Here is a 19258-nt window from a genome sequence, read left to right as displayed (position 1 = left end):
CTCTCTCGCCGAACTCGATTCTCTCTTGGCTTCTTTTTGACCACTTCAGAGCTGAATGAGCGCACCACCTCGATTACCAGATAGAAGACCAACGAATCTAATACCAGATCCAGACGATATCCCCGATGAACCTCCTGTCAGTCCTTCCTCGCTCTTCATCATCATTATTCGCGATTCCAACTGACCTCTTCTACTCTGAACGACCGAATAGCCCGCATACGAACCGACTCCTACGAATGAACAAACTCTCGAATACGGTCCACTGAGACCGTTCCAACCCGCTCCTCCCGTCCCTTCCCCTCCTCAAGTTTCGCATCCTCGACCTCCGTCTCATCCAGCTCTAAGTCCTCCTCCACAAAGAAGACCCTCCCGTTCTCATCGTTACCAGCCCCCGAACGCACAGTATCAAGAACCTGATCGATTGTACCAACCCCCTCCTACCGCGAACGGAGGATTCTTACCTCCTCCGACGTTCCCATTCTGGAACGGTTCGAGCTTGACTCCTGCTCAAACGGGGTTCCAAGAAGGACCTTCCCTCGCTCTATTCGGGTCTGCTCCTCCTCCTCCTGGATCTCGTCCTCCTCTTCCTCCTCCGGCATTACCTCCTCGAACTCCTTCTTCTTCGAATTCAGCACCTTCGAATGTCTACGAACCAACTACGACTCCAACTCCAGGACAACCGCTCTTGAACGATGGGAGATTATTGGTGTTTCCGGTGGGCGAGCAGTGTCATAAGTGTGGGAATACGGGGTATAAACCGTTTGGTGCGACGACGGGTTATCAGGGGGATGATCCTAGTCATCCTTGTCGCAAGGTACATACTCCTCCCCCCCCCTCTCTCTCGCTCTCATTCTCTTCTACTCTCTACGTGCGGGAACGAAAGAGCTACACTGATGATCATTTACTCGTCGACGGTAGTGCTGGCAAAAATATGGGAAACCCTACACCTCGATCCTCAAGCACTCTACTCGACCAATCGCACCAGCAAACTACCAAAGACCTCTTCGATTGCTATCGACCCCTGGTCAAGGAGGAACGACGATGAGACCTCCTATAATGTTTACGAATCAAAGACCTCATCTAGATGTACTGAGGAATAGTTTGGTGGTCAGACCGGGGGATCCGAGGATAGGTGAGTTCACGAGCTCTCTCTTGGCTCAGTGTTTCATGGAGCGACCTTTGAGACGTGTCGAGAAGAGGTTCCTACGAGAATCGAGCATCAAAAACTGATACATCGTTCATTTCTTCCCTTCGCCTTGACGCTCAATCATCCTTCAGGAGGAGTACTATGTCGTGCCTGCGGAGGAGACGGACTACAAATGAGTCCTTTCATATTCGACGAAGTAACCTGTACCAGATGTATGGGAACGGGGAGAGTTTTCTAATGTCCGAAATCTGACGAGTTGTAGATAATCACCTTTTCTTTCCTTTGTTGTTGTTGTATTCAGTGTTCTCAGTCAATACATCTTGTAGTACTCTCCCATTTCTCTGCTGTTGAGCAAAAGTTGGAAGAACTCGAAAGTCGCCGTTTTCAGCTTTCTTCTTCTCAACTTGCTCCTTTCCGCGAATCCCTCTTCTCAACATCGACTACGGTACACTTGATTCCGACACAGTACAAGCGCAAGTGTTGCAAAGCTTCTTCCCCCCACCTTGCCAAACAACGCTCTCCTTCAAGCTTCTCTCCATCGGAACTCTTCGGTCTACCTTCCATCTGATCAACTAGTCTTCTTCTATCACTCTATACTAAGCCGATCACTGTCCGCAGAGAGTGGTTGGTGACGCACTTCTTTCACGTGAGCCAAGTTCTTTCTCTCTCCTTCTATTCACTCCCTCACGCCTGACACTCGCTCGATCAAACAGGATAGATACACTCTGGACTGATCCTGGCCTTCGGGTGATCTCGATCATGAAGCCCAACCCGACTTCGACCACTTCTTCCTCGTCGCTCACAACTTCTTCATCTCGGTCTCCTCTTCCTCTCCCCTCGACCTCTCCTTTAGTATCCTCTACAACTCCTCCTCAATCCGAAGAACCATCTCCTACCGATCTCCTATTAGCGACTCCTCCAACCTTGCTCAAACTATTTTCTCTCACGGCGCCCATCATCTCAACTCTAACGACGTTCTGTCAATTGGTTACGTGGCAACATGACAATTTCTTCGCTTCGTTATTGGTGTTATTGGCGTGGTGGGGAATTTGTTTATTCGGAAGATGGATCGCAGTTTATGGATTCAATCTCTCAATTCTCGTTTACATTTCAGTTCGATACTTCTCTACCGCATCGAAACAAGTCTCCTCGAAATCATCCACCACCATCATCTCATCTTCCTCCTCCGCGACATCTTCGTCTCGACACATCCGACCTCCGACGTTAACCCCAGCAGCTTATTCTCAATTATTAACTTCCTCTCATTTCCTCTTCTCCCACCTCCATTCCTTCCGCACCACGGTGATTCACCCTCTATCCCTCTACTTCTCTTTCACTCCAACTCGACCTTCAACCCGTGCACCAGCATACACGACCGCTCGATTCGCCTTGACTTCCTATCCCTTCTATCTCATCCTCACGTACCTAATCCCTCTTCGCTATCTATTCCTCGTCGCGGGGTCGATTGGGATACTGTGGAACGCTCCGTTCTTTAAAACGTTGAGAACGCTCGTATGGAAGAGTTCGACGATTAGATGGATCGTGAGATTAGTAGGTTCGGTGTGTTTGAATGGAGGGAAAGGGTTCGGGAAGGAATGGGATAAGACGAAGAAAGGAGTGGGTATACCTGGGTTGTTGGGCAAGAAGAGGTATGCTGGAATCGGGGGGAAGAAGAATGGACAAGGAGTGGTCGAGGAGAAAATGGTTAAAAGTTCAAGTATACACGGAGGAGGAATCGAAATCACGGAGAAGACTGTGATCAAGGAATCTGGAGTTGACTCAGTGACGACGAGGGAAGTTGAGGAATCGAAGGAGGTTGAGGAAGATGTTGAGGTTCAGTTTACAGTTTTCGAGAATCAAAGATGGTGGGTTGGACTGGATTGGACTCATGCTTTGCTACCAGGAGAACGAGCTAGTTGGTGAGTACTCTCATACTGTCCCTTCTTCGTTCTAAGCTGATCATGTCTTCGCTCCACAGGACGGATCCCTCTTCGAACCCTTCAAACCCTCCTTCCTCTTTCATCCTCCCCCCAGCTCAAATCACCTATCTCCCCTCCCCAACTTCCTCCGATCCAAACTCTCGCCTCAAAAAGACGACCTCGTGGAAATGGTTAGATCCCGAATGGAAAGTCCTACGAGAATCCCTCCCTTCTGTCGTCTTACCCGTCTCCGTCCCCGGCCCTCTCGAATCACCTCCTTCTCCTATTCCCGCTTCAACCTCGACCACGGCCTCCTCTATCTTCTCGTCCTTACCTTCCCCACCCTCGAACCTCCTCTCCAGCTCCCTCTCTCAATCCTCCGCACCGACTTTGCAACCAACCTCATTCTCGTCGCCAGCTTCCTTGATCTCGGATCAGAATTCAAGACTCTTCGAAAGCTGGTCAGTAGATGGAGAAGGGTGGCAGTACGGAGACAACCATTTCGAGAAAATGGGACCGAAAGGTGGATTAGGGAAATACACGAGACGTAGAGCTTGGGTTCGAAGAGCCGGACTTGTAGAGACTACTGAACGAGTCTCGGGTGTCACTATTACGACGGCGGTTAGCGAGAAGGAGGAGAAAGGAGGGGGAAAGAAGAGCACGACAGCTACGACGAGGAGGAAAAGTGAAAGTAAACATTCTTCTTCATCGACAATTGAAGCAGGAGGAGGAGGAGGTGGCAAGAGCTCGACGTTGGCACCGACAACAGGAACGGGACAAGCGAGGAAAAGGAAGAGTATGCCACCGATTTTAGGGAGCGAACAATCGATAAGTAAAGATGTCGATTGATTCCGATAGCAAACTGTAAACGAGTTATCTTTCTACTACTTTCCTTTCAGATGGGTAAGAATGTGGCAGCGGAGACACTTTGGTCGGAGAAATTGTCTTTGAAGAAAGCGATACCTCCGAGAACTGAGAGAGTCACTGCATGACGAAAACGACAGATCGTGAGCGTTTCATCTTCGAATTGGGTGAGAGGACTCACAACCAGTCAAGGAGAACGTAGTCCAGACCGCTCCCCATACTTGAGCAGGCAGCCAGGGATAAAGCTCTTGGAAAGCACAGACATCTGCGTTGGAAGTCGACGCTCGATGAGCTAACTTTCGAGGCCGCATCGAGCATTGTAGAACTCCTACCTGATGCGTTGATCTTGTGCAGTACTAGATCATCGATTTGGTCAAAGACAGAGTACTGTCCGTGGAAGATCACTCTAGTCAGTGTCAAACGCACAACTCTCAGCAATCGACTTCGACGAACCATGACTGTGGGTAACTCAAAACGCAGAGTCAGTACGCAATTACTCGTGAGCAAACAGGAAGCTCCTGAAGCTCACCGTTCATAACCCCGATGTTGATCAGTAAGAAAGGTAAGAAAACCGAATGCGAAATGAAAACTGTGATCGCTCGAAAGATTTAGGTTCTTGTCCCATCTCTGTAGGCCGTTCCTTTTCAAGGCCGGCTTGATGACTCACAGAAGATGACGAGTAACCCGGCCATCGCACCGATATTGATCAACGTAAACCTCGATTTCCTCGCCCAGTACGAAACGAGGCAAAGGAGCAAGAAAGCTGGGACTGCAGCGATCTTCGAGGCTTTTTGATCGAACGAGGCAAAGATCAAGAGTGAGCCGATCGTTGTCGATCCGATATCTGCGTGATGAAGAGTGTGAGTTGTCTCAGCGGGCAAGACATACGCAAGGGAGGGACGACTCAAGTACTCACAGCCGGCAGGAAGGGACAGGAACGGCCAACCACCCTCTGTCGTGGTCGCTCCGCCTTGATTCGGGTCGAGAATAACTGTTCAAAGCGAGAAATTGACTGAGGTTTGGTCGGGGGCGAGAAACTCGAAAGCTTTACCTGATCTAACTTTTCCTCCTGTCAACGTCCCGACCAGAGCATGCATCATTTCGTGATACGCGACCGCACACAGCTCTGCACTCAAATGCCGTCAGCTTCGAAACGCATATGGAGAGACTCGAGAAGAGCTGAATGAACTCACTGAGCGGGAACAGTATACTTCTCGCGAGCCATAGATTCCAACCTAACAAGTAGCAAATGACGGTCGCTTGAACGTAGTAGACCTTGATCCATTGAGCGTGGGAAAGTTCAAAGTGATCTAGTTCTTCTGACGACATGTCTCGTTTGAAATAGGTGAGTTTTAGTGTCGAGTGCTGCTGAGTCGATATCGTGAGGTGGCGGGATCAGTAGCGCGTCGACTCGGAAGGAGAGAAGAAGAGAGGAGTGTGAGCACGCAAAGATCAAAGGATCGAAAGCTCGAGCCCTCTCGAATCTCGTCCGCGGAACGTCACCGGAGATTGGGAAACGACAACGACGAAAAGGGGGTGGTATAGCATTAGAAAATAGAGAGTAAGGGTACGGTGCGACTGAGCGAGGCGGACGAAACGAAACGAGACGAGAGAGGCGAAAGACTCGAAAGAGGGCTGAAACGACTGGTTTTCTCGTAAAGGACTAGTGATCGGGAGGAGGGAGACCGGCAGCTTCGAATAGTTCGCCGAGAGGAGCGTGACCACGAGTGTTCTGTAAGAAGGCGAGGGGGGTTGTGAGTTCGAGCTGAGAAAAGATCTCAAAGAGGAGAGAGGACGTGGTTTCGAAAAGAGCGTACCTGCATACGGTGGGTGTAGATTGGTTGACCATCTGGAATGCGAAGTGTTAGCAAAATAGATCGATGACAGCCCACATGAATAACAGTCCAAACTCACCCGCGAAGACGAATTCTCCTCCGAGTTGTTTCTGATCTCCAGCATTCTTCCTATGAAGACGCGACAATATTAGATACTGCACTGAGAGATCGTGGATATGTCTGCGCCAAAACTCACCCAAAAATTCCCCCAATCTTGAACGCTTTCATAATCGAGTTGAGAACATTTCCAATCATTCCGCCTTTCTGGTACTCAGGTGTCTTACTACCCATGTCTAGAGTCCTCAGAGTCATTCCGAGTGCGATGTAGGTCTCTTTGGTCGGATCAGCGTAGATTTCGAACGGAGTCGCAAGGTTTTGTCGATAAGGCTTGATCAATTCCCAATCTCCGCATCCGATGATGCTCAGCTTGAGGTTATGCTGCTGTAGTACTTCAGGAGTGATCTTGGAGGTGAGGTAGGAGATGAAATCCTGACACTGTAGATGGAAATCGTGTTAGTTCGATTCTTCGCGAGACGCTTCCTCTCTCTCTGTCCTTCGGGTGCAGAGACAATTAAGCATACTAATCCGCAGTAGAAGTGGCGTATCTATTTGAGGTGCAGGAGTCATCAGGGAGCAAAGGAGAGGTCGTAGAGGTTCGGAATAAGCGAGGGAAAGTGAAAATCGAGCTTTTTGTCAGTTTTCTCTCGTTTCGACAGCCGAGAGGACCTCTCTTTGACTCACGAAGATTACGATACACTTCCCACTACCACCCTTCTCGTTCCTCATGAGAGAACCCAGTTGAACTTGCTCCCCTTGCTCATTGAAGACTGAAAGTTGCGACGCTCGGTGGAGTTGCTCTGGCGTAGGAGGTAAGGTGGGTAGGAAACCATCTTTCGCGACTTGTGACATTGTAATTGACTGGTACGAGAGCGAGAGTTGGGTCGAGGTAACGTTGAGGAGAAAGAGGCAGGTCGTTCGATCACTGCAATTCCGTCTGCGCGCGCGTGCGTCAATTTCAAAGCGAAATCCCTTACTTAGAGTACGATAAGCACAGCCTCTTTCAATTCATACTTTTGTATTCGAATCGCAGTTCTTCTCTTCTTGCTTTCCTCCCTTTTTCCTCAGAGATTTGATACAGCTAACGAGCGAGTGTCTAACGGTCAAAGCTTACAGCAGAATGCGCACAGCTAATAAAGTCTAAGGTTTACAGGATGAACAACACTCTACTTGCTCACTTCTGTTTCTCGCAAGAATGCAGATCTGAAAGTCTCATCGAAACACCCTCTCCGGTATCATGACATTCCCACTCATGATCTCCCTCGCCGTTCTCAACATGACGACGCTCTCCGGCTTCCCCGTTTCCTTCGAGAACCTCACGGTCGATTCCGCGACTCCCGCATTATGTCCCGCTCTCACCGTCACCTTTTCACCCATCTCACCACCGCTCGGATCGACTGTATCGTGGATCACTGTGCATTTCGTTCCTAGCCCGATGTTGAGTGCGCCGAGAGTCGTTCCGGGAATCGTGGCGTGCCAATCTCCGCTCGAAACGGCTCGGACCAGGAGATCCGCCTCGTCCTGCTTGACTGTGGATCCTGAGCTTGTCGTGTAGCCTTCGCTGGGGATCGAAGAGATGAGAGTGATCTTGGGAGAAGCGAGAGAGAGAGGGAGATTGTGTTGGAGAGCTGCGCGAGTACGGATTGTAGAGAGGGTCGAAGCGAGGTCTGGGAGTGAGAGGAGTTCAGAGGTAGAGAGAGTGAGGAGATTCGATGGGAGGGAAGATAGGTGAGGGATCGAGAGGAGGGAAGAGACGGGAACGAAGATATTCGGTAGTCCGGAACTAAGAATCGAGACAGTGATCTGGCAGTGCATCTTTAGCGGAGGCACGTCATACATAAGAGAGAGACTATTCACCTTCGTTCCGTCTTCTAGCTCAACCGTGTCCTTCGTTCGGCCCGTTACGAGTCCTCCCTCTCCCAGATCGAGTGGCATTTCCACCTCTATTCCAGGTTCATCTTTCCCCGGTACTCCTGCAATCTCACATCCTTCCCCAACTCTCGGTTCCCATACTTGCAATGAAACTGGATCGATCGGAATATGAGCCTTCATCAAAACTCCATTACTCGCCGACAAAATCGACAGCGGAAACATTATCGGCGAGTTCAAATCTCCCTCCGAAGGACGTCTCAACTCGCGAGATCTCAGAAAGAGCGTCGTATAGGGAAGGATTGAAGTCGTTAGAGCCGAGAGAGCCGCAGCTGATACCATATTCCCACATGAAGCGGTCCAATCGATCGGGTCATCGGTACGGATCGGGACTTGTCCGAATCGATAGATGAGGTCGTAAGGTTTTCCGTCTTTGTGACCTTGGTCCGCCCATTCGACTCCAGGTAAGAGACCGTATTGTTCTTGATCTGATTTTCCTTCGCCTGGTGCGCTGAGAATCGCTACTTTCGAGAGGGAAGAGACACCTCCTCCTAGACCATCTATCTGTCTACCCTGATACGCCAGAAAGAGTCAGTTCGGTAGGATTCCTCGAGAGGGAGAGGGAAACGAAAACTGACCGGCCTGCAGGGTCGGGACTCCCAATAGCTGTCTTGATGATCCGCTCCCGAATTGCGGGAGGGAAAGGAGCGAGAGTCTCGGCTCGTAAGAGTAGACCTTGCGACGTTCCGCCTCGCCAGAATGAAGCTGCAATAGAGATCGGAGGCATTCGCGAAAGTGTATTCGTGATCGAGGGCGCTTCTGTCGGTTCTTGCTGGTTCTGTCGGTAAAGGAAGAGGACGAGATGGCGGTCGCGGGAGTCCTGACTGTGCAAGGTGAGGAAAGAGGAGCAGGGAGTGGGGAAGAATCGGGAAGAGGTGGATCAAGGAACTGGCGTTGTTCGAGGTCGAGCCGATCGGCGGAATAGCTAAGAGGTTGCTGGCGGTCTGTTGAAAGCTTCTAGGCTGAAAATGGGGAAAGTGAAGAGGGTAGGCTTCTTCATCTCGAATCGAAAAAGTTCAGCGAGGTTTCGCTCTCACTTTACACCTTCGACGCACTCAGACAGTTGCAGCAACCACCTACCAGCACTTTCAGCAGCAAGAACTCCGCAGAGACTATAGAGCGCAGCCAGACAACAGCAGACGAGAAGGAAGAAAAATGTCGATCTCTGAACGACAACTACGGACGCCAGCTGCCAGCGGATTCAAGTTCTCGAACCTATGCGGTACCGTATACCGACAAGGGAACGTTTTGTATACTCCAGATGGGAACAGTGTTATCAGTCCAGTCGGGAACAGGGTTTCAGTTTTCGATCTCGTAAAGTGAGTTCATTCTCCCACTTCTCTCTCTTGTAGTGCATGAAGCTGAGCGGAGTGGGAACAGCAACAAATCGCGGACTCTGTCATTTGAGAACCGAAAGAATATCTCGAGAGTTGCACTTTCACCAGATTCGACAGTTCTCATTTCGGTCGATGAAGGTGAGCTATCTTCCTTGAATGGCTCACCAAGCATGTCACTGACACTGGACATTGTAGATGGAAGAGCGATCTTGGTCAACTTCAAGAGGTCGACAGTTTTACACCATTTCAACTTCAAGAAACCCGTTCGAGATATCAAGTTCTCGCCGAACGGCAAGCAAGTCGCCTCTCCCACTTGTTCGACTTCTCATGTAGCGTCAGACTGACCCCTCGAAAGCTGAACAGGTTCATCGCAGTAACTCATGGATCCCAAATCCAAGTTTGGCACACTCCTTCACATCTCGCCCGAGAGTTCGCTCCTTTCAACCTACACCGAACCTATACAGGTCACTACGACGATGTGCTATCGATCACGTGGAGTGCAGACTCGAGGTGAGGGATCACTGCATTCGACTTTGTTGAGGAAAAGCTAATTCTCCTCGTTCGAATTCAGATTCTTCTTGACGACTTCGAAGGACATGACTGCTCGACTTTACACTCTGTATCCGGTAGAAGGTTACAGACCAAAGACGTTTGCGGGACATCGAGATCAGGTTGTAGCGGCGTATTTTTCGAAAGATCACAAGACTGTGAGCACTATAGTTCGAACCCGTCTTCTCGAATCCGCAACTGACGACGTCGACAAGTAGATCTATACGGTATCTCGAGATGGAGCAGTCTTTACTTGGAGCAAGAAGGAGGAGGAGGATCAAGATTCGAACGACGAAGATTCCGACGAAGAAACGATGAATGGATTCCTTCCACCCTCCACTTCGAGCGGTCCTATCGACAACTCGATCCCTAACACTCGATGGGGTATTCAAAACCGAAACTACTTCCTCCAAACCGGTTCGAAAGTCACCTCGACCACTTTCCACCCTCGCTCGAACCTCCTCGTCGTCGGATTCTCGAATGGAGTCTTCGGATTATGGGAAATGCCTTCGTTCACGAGCGTTCATACCCTCTCGATCTCTCAGGAGAAGATTACTTCGGTCGCGATCAACGAAACGGGAGAATGGTTAGCGTTCGGAGCTTCGAAATTAGGTCAGTTACTAGTCTGGGAATGGCAAAGTGAATCCTACGTCCTCAAACAACAAGGTCATTTCTACGACATGAACACTCTCTCTTTCTCCGCCGATGGACAACTAGTCGCAACAGGAGGAGACGACGGGAAATTAAAAGTATGGAATTCGTCGACTGGGTTCTGTTTCGTCACGTTCGAAGATCACTCGTCGGCGATCTCAACGGTAGAATTCGCGAAACAAGGTCAAGTCGTATTCTCGGCTTCGTTGGACGGAACCGTTCGAGCATTCGATTTGATCCGATATCGAAATTTCCGAACTTTCACGACTCCGAATCCCGTTCAATTCAATTCGTTGGCCGTCGACCCTTCTGGAGAAATCGTCGTTGCGGGAGGTACCGGGGATGGATTCGAGATTTACATGTGGTCGACTCAAACGGGGAAACTGATCGACGTCTTGTCCGGTCATGAAGGTCCAGTTTCGTCTCTCGCGTTCAGTCCGTTGGGGGATCGATTAGTCAGTTCGAGTTGGGACAAGAGTATTCGAGTATGGGACGTGTACGGGAGGTCTTCGACGGTCGAACCGTTCAGGTTGAACGCGGATGCGTTGGCGTTAGCTTTCCGACCAGATGGGAAAGAAGTAGCGGTTTCGACTCTCGATGGACAAATCGCGCTGTGGGACCTCAAGGATGCCGTTCAACGTACGTTGATCGAAGGGAGGAAGGACGTTTCGGGAGGTCGAAAGGCGGACGATCGAGTAACGGCGCAGAACAATTCGAGTGGGAAATCGTTCAACAGTTTGAGTTATACGGCCGATGGAAGTTGTTTATTGGCGGGAGGGAACAGCAAACACGTTTGTTTGTACGACGCGAGGGACGGGGTATTGTTGAAGAGGTTCGAAATCAGTCAGAACTTGAGTTTGGACGGAACTCAGGAATTCTTGGATTCGAGAAATTTGACGGAAGCGGGACCGAAGGAATCGTTGGACGATCGAGGAGAAGCTTCAGACTTGGAGGATAGATTGGACAAGAGTTTACCGGGAGCGAGGAACGGAGACTTGTCGAAACGGAAATATCGACCTGAAGCACGAACGAAATGCGTCAAATTCAGTCCGACCGGTCGAAGTTGGGCCGCCGCATCTTCCGAAGGACTCCTCATCTACTCTCTCGACGACTCTCTCTCCTTCGACCCGTTCGAACTCGAAGTCGACATCACTCCTTCGACAATTCTCGAAACTCTTCATTCCGAACGACACTACCTCAAAGCGTTCATCATGTCCTTGAAACTCAACGAACGACCTCTCATTCAAACCGTCTATGAAGCGATCCCTACTTCGACAATCTACCTCCTCACTCGACAATTACCGACGAATTACCTCGAACGAGTCATGAATTTCATCTCGGTCGAATTGGAACAATCTCCTCATCTAGAATTCCACCTCGTTTGGATCTCGAGTTTGTTCAACAGTCATGGGAAGTACTTGAGGGAACGATCGGGACAGTTTGCGGCGACGTTGAGGGGGATTCAGAAAGGTTTGACGGGAGTTCAGGAATCGATCGTCAAATTGTCGGACGACAACTCTTTCACCCTTCAATTCTTACTCGATCAACAGAAACGGAAACAACTAGAGGAGGAAAAGGAACAACAGGCGGCGGAGGTGAAGACGAATGGTGGAGGGAAACAGATGGAAATCGAAATCTAGAAAATTCTCTTGGTCTACTCTCTCTCTCAATCGCATTGTTCTGCACTTCCCGTTTGTTGTAAACACTCGCTTCACCATCTCGAGATCTGAGTACGAGTGAAGAACAACTTGCACAGAGAGAACTTTTCGAGCAAAGAACAGAAAACTACGAGAGAGCGATGCAGAGCGAAACAGATCATCTTCGTCTCCTGGGCGGACTCAAGCTACGACTATCTCGACGTCCTCCTCCTCCTCCGGGCGAAGCTCTCCTTCTTGGCGGCGAACGGGAACGGCTGATGGATCTCGAGCGGGAACGGGAACGGGACAAAGACCTCCTCCTCCTAGGCGGTGAACGCGACCTTGAGGGAGAGTAGTTTCGACGACGAACACGAGGAGGAGAACGAGAGAAGGACCTAGATCTTGAGCGGCGACGAGGGGAAAGGGAACGTCTGCGAGGAGGGGGAGAACGAGAATCTGATCGCAAGCGGGAGTACGAACGACGTCTCGTTGAGCGAGGAGGAGGAGAGACCGAGCCTCTTGACCTTGGTGAACGAGACCTCGAGATTGAACGGGTACGGGATCGACCTCTGATCGGTTCGTTGTCGTTGTACGGAAGGGCTCCAGTCGTTGATTTCTCCCTCGCCTCCCTCACCTCTGCTTCCATTTTCCTCCTATCCTGTCTCATCTTTTCTTCATATTCAATCCTTTCCCTCCTCATCGTTTCCTCGTGTTCCTTCCTCTCCCTATCCAACACTTTTCTCCTCTCAAACGCTTGTTCCCTCGCCTTTTCCAAATCCTTCTGAATCTTTGCCCTCTCTTCCTTGTGACGTTCCCTCTCTTCTGCTTTCTGTCTCTTGATTTCGGCTTGAGCGTCACGATCAAACGCCAATCCTTCAACATGACCCTCTTTGATCCCTAACGCTTTCCTAAACTTTTCATCTTGAATCTGTTTCGCCTGAGCCAATTCGTGTCGCTCACTAGGTTTAATGAACCCTTCCTTTTGGCCCGCGTTCGATTGGGAGAGTAATTGAGTCCGTAATTCATCCACTTTTTCTTGAATTTGGTCCGAAGAGAGGAGGCCTTCGTCTTCGAGAGAGACTTGAAGTTCGAAACATTTCGCTTCGATACGTCGTTTGCGTTCGTGGTCGAGAATCGATTGGTCAGGTGCTCGATGTTGAGAACGGGAATCTCTGTCGCGGTCTTCGTGGGATTTGTCGAATTGGGGTCGGGATCTCAGACTGGCAGAGAGCAGTGGAATCAGCCAGATGTAACATACGACAGTAGGAGTGGGACACTGACTTTGATCGGTTCGCTTGAATGTGACCAGAAGTTCCGGAACCTCGAGGAGTCGCCAAACCAACTCCGTTATCTGTAGCGTTCAAAAGCTTAGTACTACACACTCTCTGTAGCTCAGCGTTTACTTACAAGACATGTCTCGTGTCGAAAAGTGAGGTGTAGAGAAGAGAGTTCAGTTCCATCTCTTTCCCCTCTCCCACTCTCTCACGATGGCATCCGGCGCGACTTACAACATCACTCGATACACTCGTCAAGTCCTGAAACGCTATCGTCGCTCACCACCATCCGTAGTCGTTCATCTCTATCCGAATCATTTCAGATTCGAACACCAAGTCTGTCTCGTCTCCCTCTCTCCCTCAGACTCTCTAGCTGACTCGTAGAGATACACAGCATGGGAATTTCAGCTACGACTCCCCGATGAAGTGCTTCCTCGAATCAATCCGAGAACAAAAATTGCCCACCGACCTGCTCGACGTCCTCGACTCCTCCCTCATCCCCTACTACGACGGCTGCCTCATCGTCGAAGTACATGATCATCGTCACTATTCCCCTTCCTCCTCCTCCACCAGCAACTCTCTCGCAAACAGTCACAATCAACAGCTTTCACTCTCTCTAGCGACTCTACCCCCATCGAAACTCTTTACGTTCTCAATCAATCCGAGTTTGAAACCGAACAGTAGTTATAACCAACAAGCTGAAGTGTATAGGATCGTTCTCGCTCCGAATCCGGCGACACTTTGGACGGAATTGGGGATTTTGAGTAATAAACTCGAGATGGAAGAGGGAGGAGGGAGAGGAGGACTGAGTGAGGATCAGGCGGTTCAAATGGAGGCTGTCATACTCGTATGTCTTCTCTCGTCTACCTTGAGAGAGGTCCAATGCTGAGATTCGGTGAGTAGAATCGAACGGTACCGCCTTTGTGCTTGGATCCATCTATACAAACTTCCCGAATCGCGAATTCCATGCTCCGAGCGACGACGCTTCGTCCTCCTAAACGGAAACGCTTCTGCAATTCTGGAGAATGTGACGATGGTGACGATGCAGAAGAAGAGGAGGAAGCAGAGGAAGAGAACGAGGGAATCCCTAGTGAAGAGATGATGAGTAAGAAGGAGAGGGATTCGTATGAGAAATTGATGAAGACTGGGGATGAAGGGATTGCGAAATTACAAGGACCTGCGTACGTGATCTCCTTCTACAGGTCTTGCTTTTCTCGAGGCTGACTTGTAAAGTCCCGATCATGCACGAAATAGGTTCTCTCGATTAGCGTTCATCCAATCTTATCGAGAACGACAATCGAATCCTCATGCCTCTTCTGCTCCACAACAACCATCCTCCTTGAAAGCTCAACCTGGTTCCGCAATAACCTCGATCCGACTCGGTTCCTCCCAAGCCGCAGCTCAACGTGGTGCATCTCCCGCCGTCTCCGTCTCTTCCCAACGAACCAAGAACCGTTCTCACGCCGCTGGAGGGGATATGTCCGATGGAGCCACATCAACGACTAGTACGAACCTCGGCGGAGGAGGAGGGGGAGTTAAGAAAGCGAAGAAAGTTTTGGACGCTCAAGGCTTGGAGAAGAAACAGATGAGGATGGCGCAGAAGAAGAAGGAGAAGGAGAGGAAGAGGTTGGCCGAATTGGAGGCGAGCGGTCAAGCGGCAGGAGACGCTGGAGGAACGCAACAGGCGAAATTCACGTGGAGTGGATCACCTCAGTAGGGAGCATAGTTAGCAGGCGTTCAAGGTTATCTGAGTAGAAAGCGCGGCACAGCGTGAAGATGCGGTTTGTTTGATAGTTTCTCAGATTTTCAGTTTTGCTTGTTGTCATTTCGTTTCTCCGATTACTGTTGCAACTACTCATTCTCTACTATGCCTAAGCTACATCTCGCCATATCATACGACAAGTATAACGGATAATGATGAAATCTAGCTATCTCCCGACCGCTTCCCTCCTCCTCGTTGTCAACTCTCCTTCCTCCATCCAATGTCCCTCGCTGGTTCTCACGTACGTAAACCCCGCCTCTTCTAAAGGACAATCATCTCCGTACGAGTTTTCGCTCGAGGTTTCGTCGTCTGCGTTTGCGCTTGGAGCGGAGGGTACCCAAGTCGCTTCGACTAAGGGTGGTAAATCGGCAAATTCATCCCCTTCTTCCTCCTCTGACCAGGTTTCTCGTCTACTTCTGTCGTTTTCGAGAATTGAAGGATCGAATGCGTCGGTAAGAGAGCGAGATGGTTGAACAGGCGGCAGTCGTGTCGACGAAGAGAAGGAAGATTGATTCGTTGCGAACAAATGAGGCTGCTGACGCCGATTCGAAGGTTGTCTAGTCGTTCTCGAGTGATCGTCTTGCGAAGCTCCTGTTGTTCGTATTGAAATGGCCTCCTCCTCCTGAGCGTTGACAGGATCCGCTGATTTCCGGATAAAATCATTATAGACCTCTTCCTCCTCCTTTGTCAATCTCGTATTGACCGTCGCCAAAACTTTTCCCTCTCGCATCGCTTCTACCTTCAGTATCACCCCTGCCCCTCCTCCGGCAGCTGATCCAGGAGAGAGGGTTTCTCTATAATGATTCGCGAGTGCGCCAATTTTATCGAAGTTAAATCGTTCGCGACTGTAGCGTTGACCTATTGGGGAGAGGTGGGAAGTGTAGCCTTTGATGGAGGTCCAGATACCGAGGGCGGAGGAAGGGCAAAGGAATCTTTCTTCGATTAGAGCGGAGGACTGCCGCGAGCGAGAGGTCGAGGTCAGCGCGCGTCTGGAGATTTGGGAGGGGAGGAAAAGCTCACGGATTCGATAGGAGAATCAGTTGGAGATGGAGCGCTATCTACAGACGCTGGAGCTGAGGGGGACAGCCCTATTGAGCCGCTCGAGGTTGTTGTTGATAGATGAGGAAAAGTTGAGGGAAACGAGTCGGGTATGGGTACAGGCATAGTGGATACAGAGGGTACAGTACTGCGAGTGATACAGGTGAAGGCGTAAGAGATCCGGGGGAGATGTGGCGGTAAAGAGGGAGAGCCAAGAGATCTTCGAAAATTGAAGTCGCTGGGCCGTCGCAATGAAGTTTCGTCGAAAATCTCAGAGATCTTTGACTGGCATTGAGCTCGAAGACGGTTCCACTTATCGGAGCGCAAGTAGCTCGACGAGAATCAGCTCGCCGTTGTTCAGTTCGTTGCGAAAGTCGACAAGTCTCACTTTTTTCCGCGATCTCACTTTATGTGAGCGGCATTTTGGTTGAAGTTTGCTAGATTTGCACAGAATCAGGGCATCCCTCGCATATCTGGTCTGTCGTAGGGTGAAGTCGCGCAAAAATAACGAGTTCAGCGACGGACGAAAAAAAGACGAGTCCTTCCACCTATCACTTCCCAGCACACGCGCCGATCAAGTAGAGGCATCAGACAGTCAGAGAAGCCTTACGACTACTCACACGCACCGTCAAGTCTCTCGCAGCTCCCGACTAGCTCGCAGATCACCTCAACCAACCTCGAACTTTCTGATTCTTCATCTCTCAACCTCTCAGCGCTCTAGACCATCATGCAGGCCGACGACGTTATCTGGTGAGCTATCAAACGACTTTCTACGAGGGTCTCCAGTCTCCCAAAGCCCTGAGAGACGAGTTGTGGGCTGATCGTCCTTTTTATATTCGACAGGGATATCATCAACCGACAACATTGTTCCTACAAGATCAAGTGAGTTTCCGTTGTATTGTCACCCTTCTTGCGACTTCCCGCTGACCAGGTCTTGCTATGCTTTGATCAGGACGATTACCCAAAACTTCTGCAGAAATGAATACAACATCACGGGATTGTGTAACCGTACTTCGTGTCCGTTAGCGAACAGTCGATACGCTACCGTTCGCGAATCTGGAGGTGAGCTCCGTTGTTTCCTCGCTCTCGAATCTCTAACCGCGGAAAACTGATTTCTGCTCATTCGCGCGTTGTAGGATCCGTCTACCTTTGCATGAAGACGATTGAACGAGCTCATTTACCGAGCAAGATGTGGGAGCGAGTAAAGTTGAGCGGGAATTACACGAAAGCTCTATCTCAAGTGAGTTCGAGGAAACTATATTCCACTCTGTTTCGCTACTTTGCTGACCCTGACTTCGTCCACCGTGATGGTAGATCGATTCGCAACTGATCTACTGGCCTGATTTCCTCATCCACAAATGCAAGCAACGTTTGACAAAGATTACTCAATACCTCATCAAAATGAAGAAACTCAAGATGAAGGATGCGTGAGTCTACCCCTGCCTCTCTCGCATAAAGGTCTATTTCCTCATCCTTTCCCTCGAGATAGCCCTCAACTCGTACCGATCAAGAAGAAGACTGAAAAACGAGAAGCCGCACGAGAAGCGAAAGCCCTCACCGCCGCTCGACTCGAGAAATCCCTCGAACGGGAGCTTATCGCCCGATTGAAGTCTCGCGCGTACGGAGATCAACCCCTGAACGTGAACGAAGAAGTCTGGCAAGCCGTTTTGAACCGAGAGAAGGAAGTTGAAGCAGAGAAGGAATTGGAAGAATTGGGAATGGAAAGTGATGACGACACGGATAGCGAGGAAGGAGAAGGAGAATACGAGGATGGAGATGAGGAGGGTCAATTTATCAGCGATTTCGATGAGAGCGATGTTGACGATATGGAGGAATACGATGAAGGAGAGGTGAGTTCTCGCTTTCTTTCGCTCGTCACACTGATCGATACTAAACCACACGTCGCTTTGTCAATCAGTTTGGATCGGAAGAAGGATTCTCAGAGGGAGACGAGGAAGATTCCGATGAAGAGGACGACGAAGAAGCAGGAGATTCCGAAGTCGATGAACCCGCACCCAAAGGTGGTAAACGAAAAGCTGGAGGTGAACCTAAACCGGACGTCAAGGGCAAGGGCAAAGCTGCTGCACCCGCAAAGAAACCTCGTCGAAGTGAGTCCTTTCTCCCTCGCAATTCTGCTCGATTCCTCTTGGCTGACTCGTGCTCGCAATTTACAGAGGGACCGCGAGTCGAAGTCGAATACGAACAAGAAACGGAACCTCTGTCGGCGGCTCAAATGGATGCTTGGTGATAGAACGGTCGAGCTCGGGAGACAATGTTGTATTTTTCATTTTCCTCTTCTTTCCTTGGTTGTTCCTTCGCTGTTTACGTCTATTTCGCAATTCTACATGGCACTTTCGCATCCTCTCCTACTCCTCGTCGACCAGGTGGTCTCGTGAGCCTTACTCCCCCACCTCGGGAACTTCGACGAGAGCTCGTCCTCCTTCCGCCACATCGACCTCTTCCCGCACAATGGTGCCTTCGAGACCTTCCGTCGTTTCATCAATTGTATCTTCCACCGCTCGAACAACCGAGGAATCAGCCCCTTCAACTTCGACTGTACGGTCTCGTCGGGAAAGGGAACGTCCCGACCAGGAGAAAGCGAATAAAGAAAAGGAGAAGGAGGAGGAGAAGGAGAACAAGAGGGAAAGGAAAGCTGCCGCTATAGAAGTCGCCAATCTCGACGCCGCGGCGAACAAGAAGAAAGAACAGGAGAGTGAAGCTGAAGAGCGTCGATTGAGGGAAACCGCCGAGAAAGTTCACCAGGCGAATCACGGAATTGTCGACTCGCACATGTACTGTATGTAACGTGTGACTCTTTTTTTTGACATGTGAGCTTGGGGAACGTTTTCTTGCACAACCTTTCTCGTTTTCGATCCCTGCGAAGGAACGATTTTCGAACCTTTTTTGCGAAAGAAATCGTTTTCGGTCGCTCTCAGAGGTCTCGCAAACCTCAGTTGTCGATGTGCCAGCGCTTGACCGCCACGTACACTGGATGTATAAGAACACGATGGTAAGCGGAGTAGATAGCCTCAGGCTCCACTCGAGCAACATGGATTGAAAGAGAATCATATACAGAAAGCGCTGTCCCCTCTACTCAGCGCTACTCGTATCGCTCTGTAACGCTTGTGCTAGCATGCAGAAACCTCTTACTTCATCTGTGAAAGAGATTTGAAGCCTCGAATGCAACGACGGGGCAACGAGATGAAGGAGAAGTTTCGAGGAGTAGTTTCAGATCAATGTCCTTCTTTCACTCCTCATA

The 19258-nt window shown here is 50.1% G+C and overlaps 11 protein-coding genes across 11 annotated transcripts; 6 read left to right on the top strand and 5 right to left on the bottom strand.

The window, feature by feature from the left end:
* Positions 1-55: 55 nt before the first annotated feature.
* Positions 56-1385, top strand: HUA1 (Hua1p; the record flags this gene model as incomplete). Its single annotated transcript, XM_076632913.1, has 4 exons — positions 56-136; positions 212-814; positions 919-1132; positions 1279-1385. 4 exons carry the CDS (start codon positions 56-58, stop codon positions 1383-1385), a joined length of 1005 nt encoding a protein of 334 aa, XP_076487170.1.
* A 521-nt stretch (positions 1386-1906) lies between these two features.
* Positions 1907-3915, top strand: JCM6883_001902 (uncharacterized protein; the record flags this gene model as incomplete). Its single annotated transcript, XM_076632912.1, has 2 exons — positions 1907-3066; positions 3126-3915. 2 exons carry the CDS (start codon positions 1907-1909, stop codon positions 3913-3915), a joined length of 1950 nt encoding a protein of 649 aa, XP_076487169.1.
* Positions 3916-3961: 46 nt separating this feature from the next.
* JCM6883_001901 (M50 family metallopeptidase) lies at positions 3962-5259 on the bottom strand (the record flags this gene model as incomplete). Its single annotated transcript, XM_076632911.1, has 9 exons — positions 3962-4050; positions 4112-4195; positions 4263-4317; positions 4384-4388; positions 4460-4519; positions 4598-4774; positions 4847-4921; positions 4982-5056; positions 5124-5259. The coding sequence occupies 9 exons, from the start codon at positions 5257-5259 to the stop codon at positions 3962-3964; spliced, it is 756 nt and encodes a 251-aa protein (XP_076487168.1).
* Positions 5260-5593: 334 nt separating this feature from the next.
* On the bottom strand, positions 5594-6674 carry JCM6883_001900 (peroxiredoxin-like family protein; the record flags this gene model as incomplete). Its single annotated transcript, XM_076632910.1, has 5 exons — positions 5594-5662; positions 5748-5779; positions 5845-5894; positions 5962-6260; positions 6507-6674. The coding sequence occupies 5 exons, from the start codon at positions 6672-6674 to the stop codon at positions 5594-5596; spliced, it is 618 nt and encodes a 205-aa protein (XP_076487167.1).
* Positions 6675-7034: 360 nt separating this feature from the next.
* On the bottom strand, positions 7035-8478 carry JCM6883_001899 (uncharacterized protein; the record flags this gene model as incomplete). The annotated part of the gene is made up of 3 exons (XM_076632909.1): positions 7035-7625; positions 7680-8259; positions 8330-8478. The coding sequence occupies 3 exons, from the start codon at positions 8476-8478 to the stop codon at positions 7035-7037; spliced, it is 1320 nt and encodes a 439-aa protein (XP_076487166.1).
* Positions 8479-8906: 428 nt separating this feature from the next.
* Positions 8907-11928, top strand: PWP2 (snoRNA-binding rRNA-processing protein PWP2; the record flags this gene model as incomplete). Its single annotated transcript, XM_076632908.1, has 6 exons — positions 8907-9070; positions 9132-9226; positions 9284-9383; positions 9452-9598; positions 9660-9795; positions 9856-11928. 6 exons carry the CDS (start codon positions 8907-8909, stop codon positions 11926-11928), a joined length of 2715 nt encoding a protein of 904 aa, XP_076487165.1.
* A 198-nt stretch (positions 11929-12126) lies between these two features.
* On the bottom strand, positions 12127-13339 carry CWC21 (U2-type spliceosomal complex subunit CWC21; the record flags this gene model as incomplete). Its single annotated transcript, XM_076632907.1, has 4 exons — positions 12127-12492; positions 12560-13145; positions 13207-13276; positions 13333-13339. 4 exons carry the CDS (start codon positions 13337-13339, stop codon positions 12127-12129), a joined length of 1029 nt encoding a protein of 342 aa, XP_076487164.1.
* A 73-nt stretch (positions 13340-13412) lies between these two features.
* On the top strand, positions 13413-14916 carry SPT20 (Spt20p; the record flags this gene model as incomplete). The annotated part of the gene is made up of 4 exons (XM_076632906.1): positions 13413-13535; positions 13594-14046; positions 14103-14380; positions 14454-14916. The coding sequence occupies 4 exons, from the start codon at positions 13413-13415 to the stop codon at positions 14914-14916; spliced, it is 1317 nt and encodes a 438-aa protein (XP_076487163.1).
* A 211-nt stretch (positions 14917-15127) lies between these two features.
* Positions 15128-16125, bottom strand: JCM6883_001895 (uncharacterized protein; the record flags this gene model as incomplete). The annotated part of the gene is made up of 2 exons (XM_076632905.1): positions 15128-15916; positions 15982-16125. 2 exons carry the CDS (start codon positions 16123-16125, stop codon positions 15128-15130), a joined length of 933 nt encoding a protein of 310 aa, XP_076487162.1.
* A 601-nt stretch (positions 16126-16726) lies between these two features.
* On the top strand, positions 16727-18247 carry MAK16 (ribosome biosynthesis protein MAK16; the record flags this gene model as incomplete). The annotated part of the gene is made up of 8 exons (XM_076632904.1): positions 16727-16749; positions 16843-16881; positions 16952-17061; positions 17136-17239; positions 17314-17426; positions 17489-17849; positions 17918-18107; positions 18174-18247. 8 exons carry the CDS (start codon positions 16727-16729, stop codon positions 18245-18247), a joined length of 1014 nt encoding a protein of 337 aa, XP_076487161.1.
* Positions 18248-18468: 221 nt separating this feature from the next.
* On the top strand, positions 18469-18804 carry JCM6883_001893 (uncharacterized protein; the record flags this gene model as incomplete). The annotated part of the gene is made up of 1 exon (XM_076632903.1): positions 18469-18804. The coding sequence occupies one exon, from the start codon at positions 18469-18471 to the stop codon at positions 18802-18804; it is 336 nt and encodes a 111-aa protein (XP_076487160.1).
* Positions 18805-19258: the final 454 nt, after the last annotated feature.

The sequence above is a fragment of the Sporobolomyces salmoneus genome (assembly GCF_050403485.1).
Source record: "Sporobolomyces salmoneus JCM6883 DNA, S_salmoneus_JCM6883_v1_ctg31, whole genome shotgun sequence".
NCBI classification, from domain to species: Eukaryota; Fungi; Basidiomycota; class Microbotryomycetes; order Sporidiobolales; family Sporidiobolaceae; genus Sporobolomyces; species Sporobolomyces salmoneus.
This window is presented reverse-complemented; position numbering and strand designations above follow the sequence as displayed.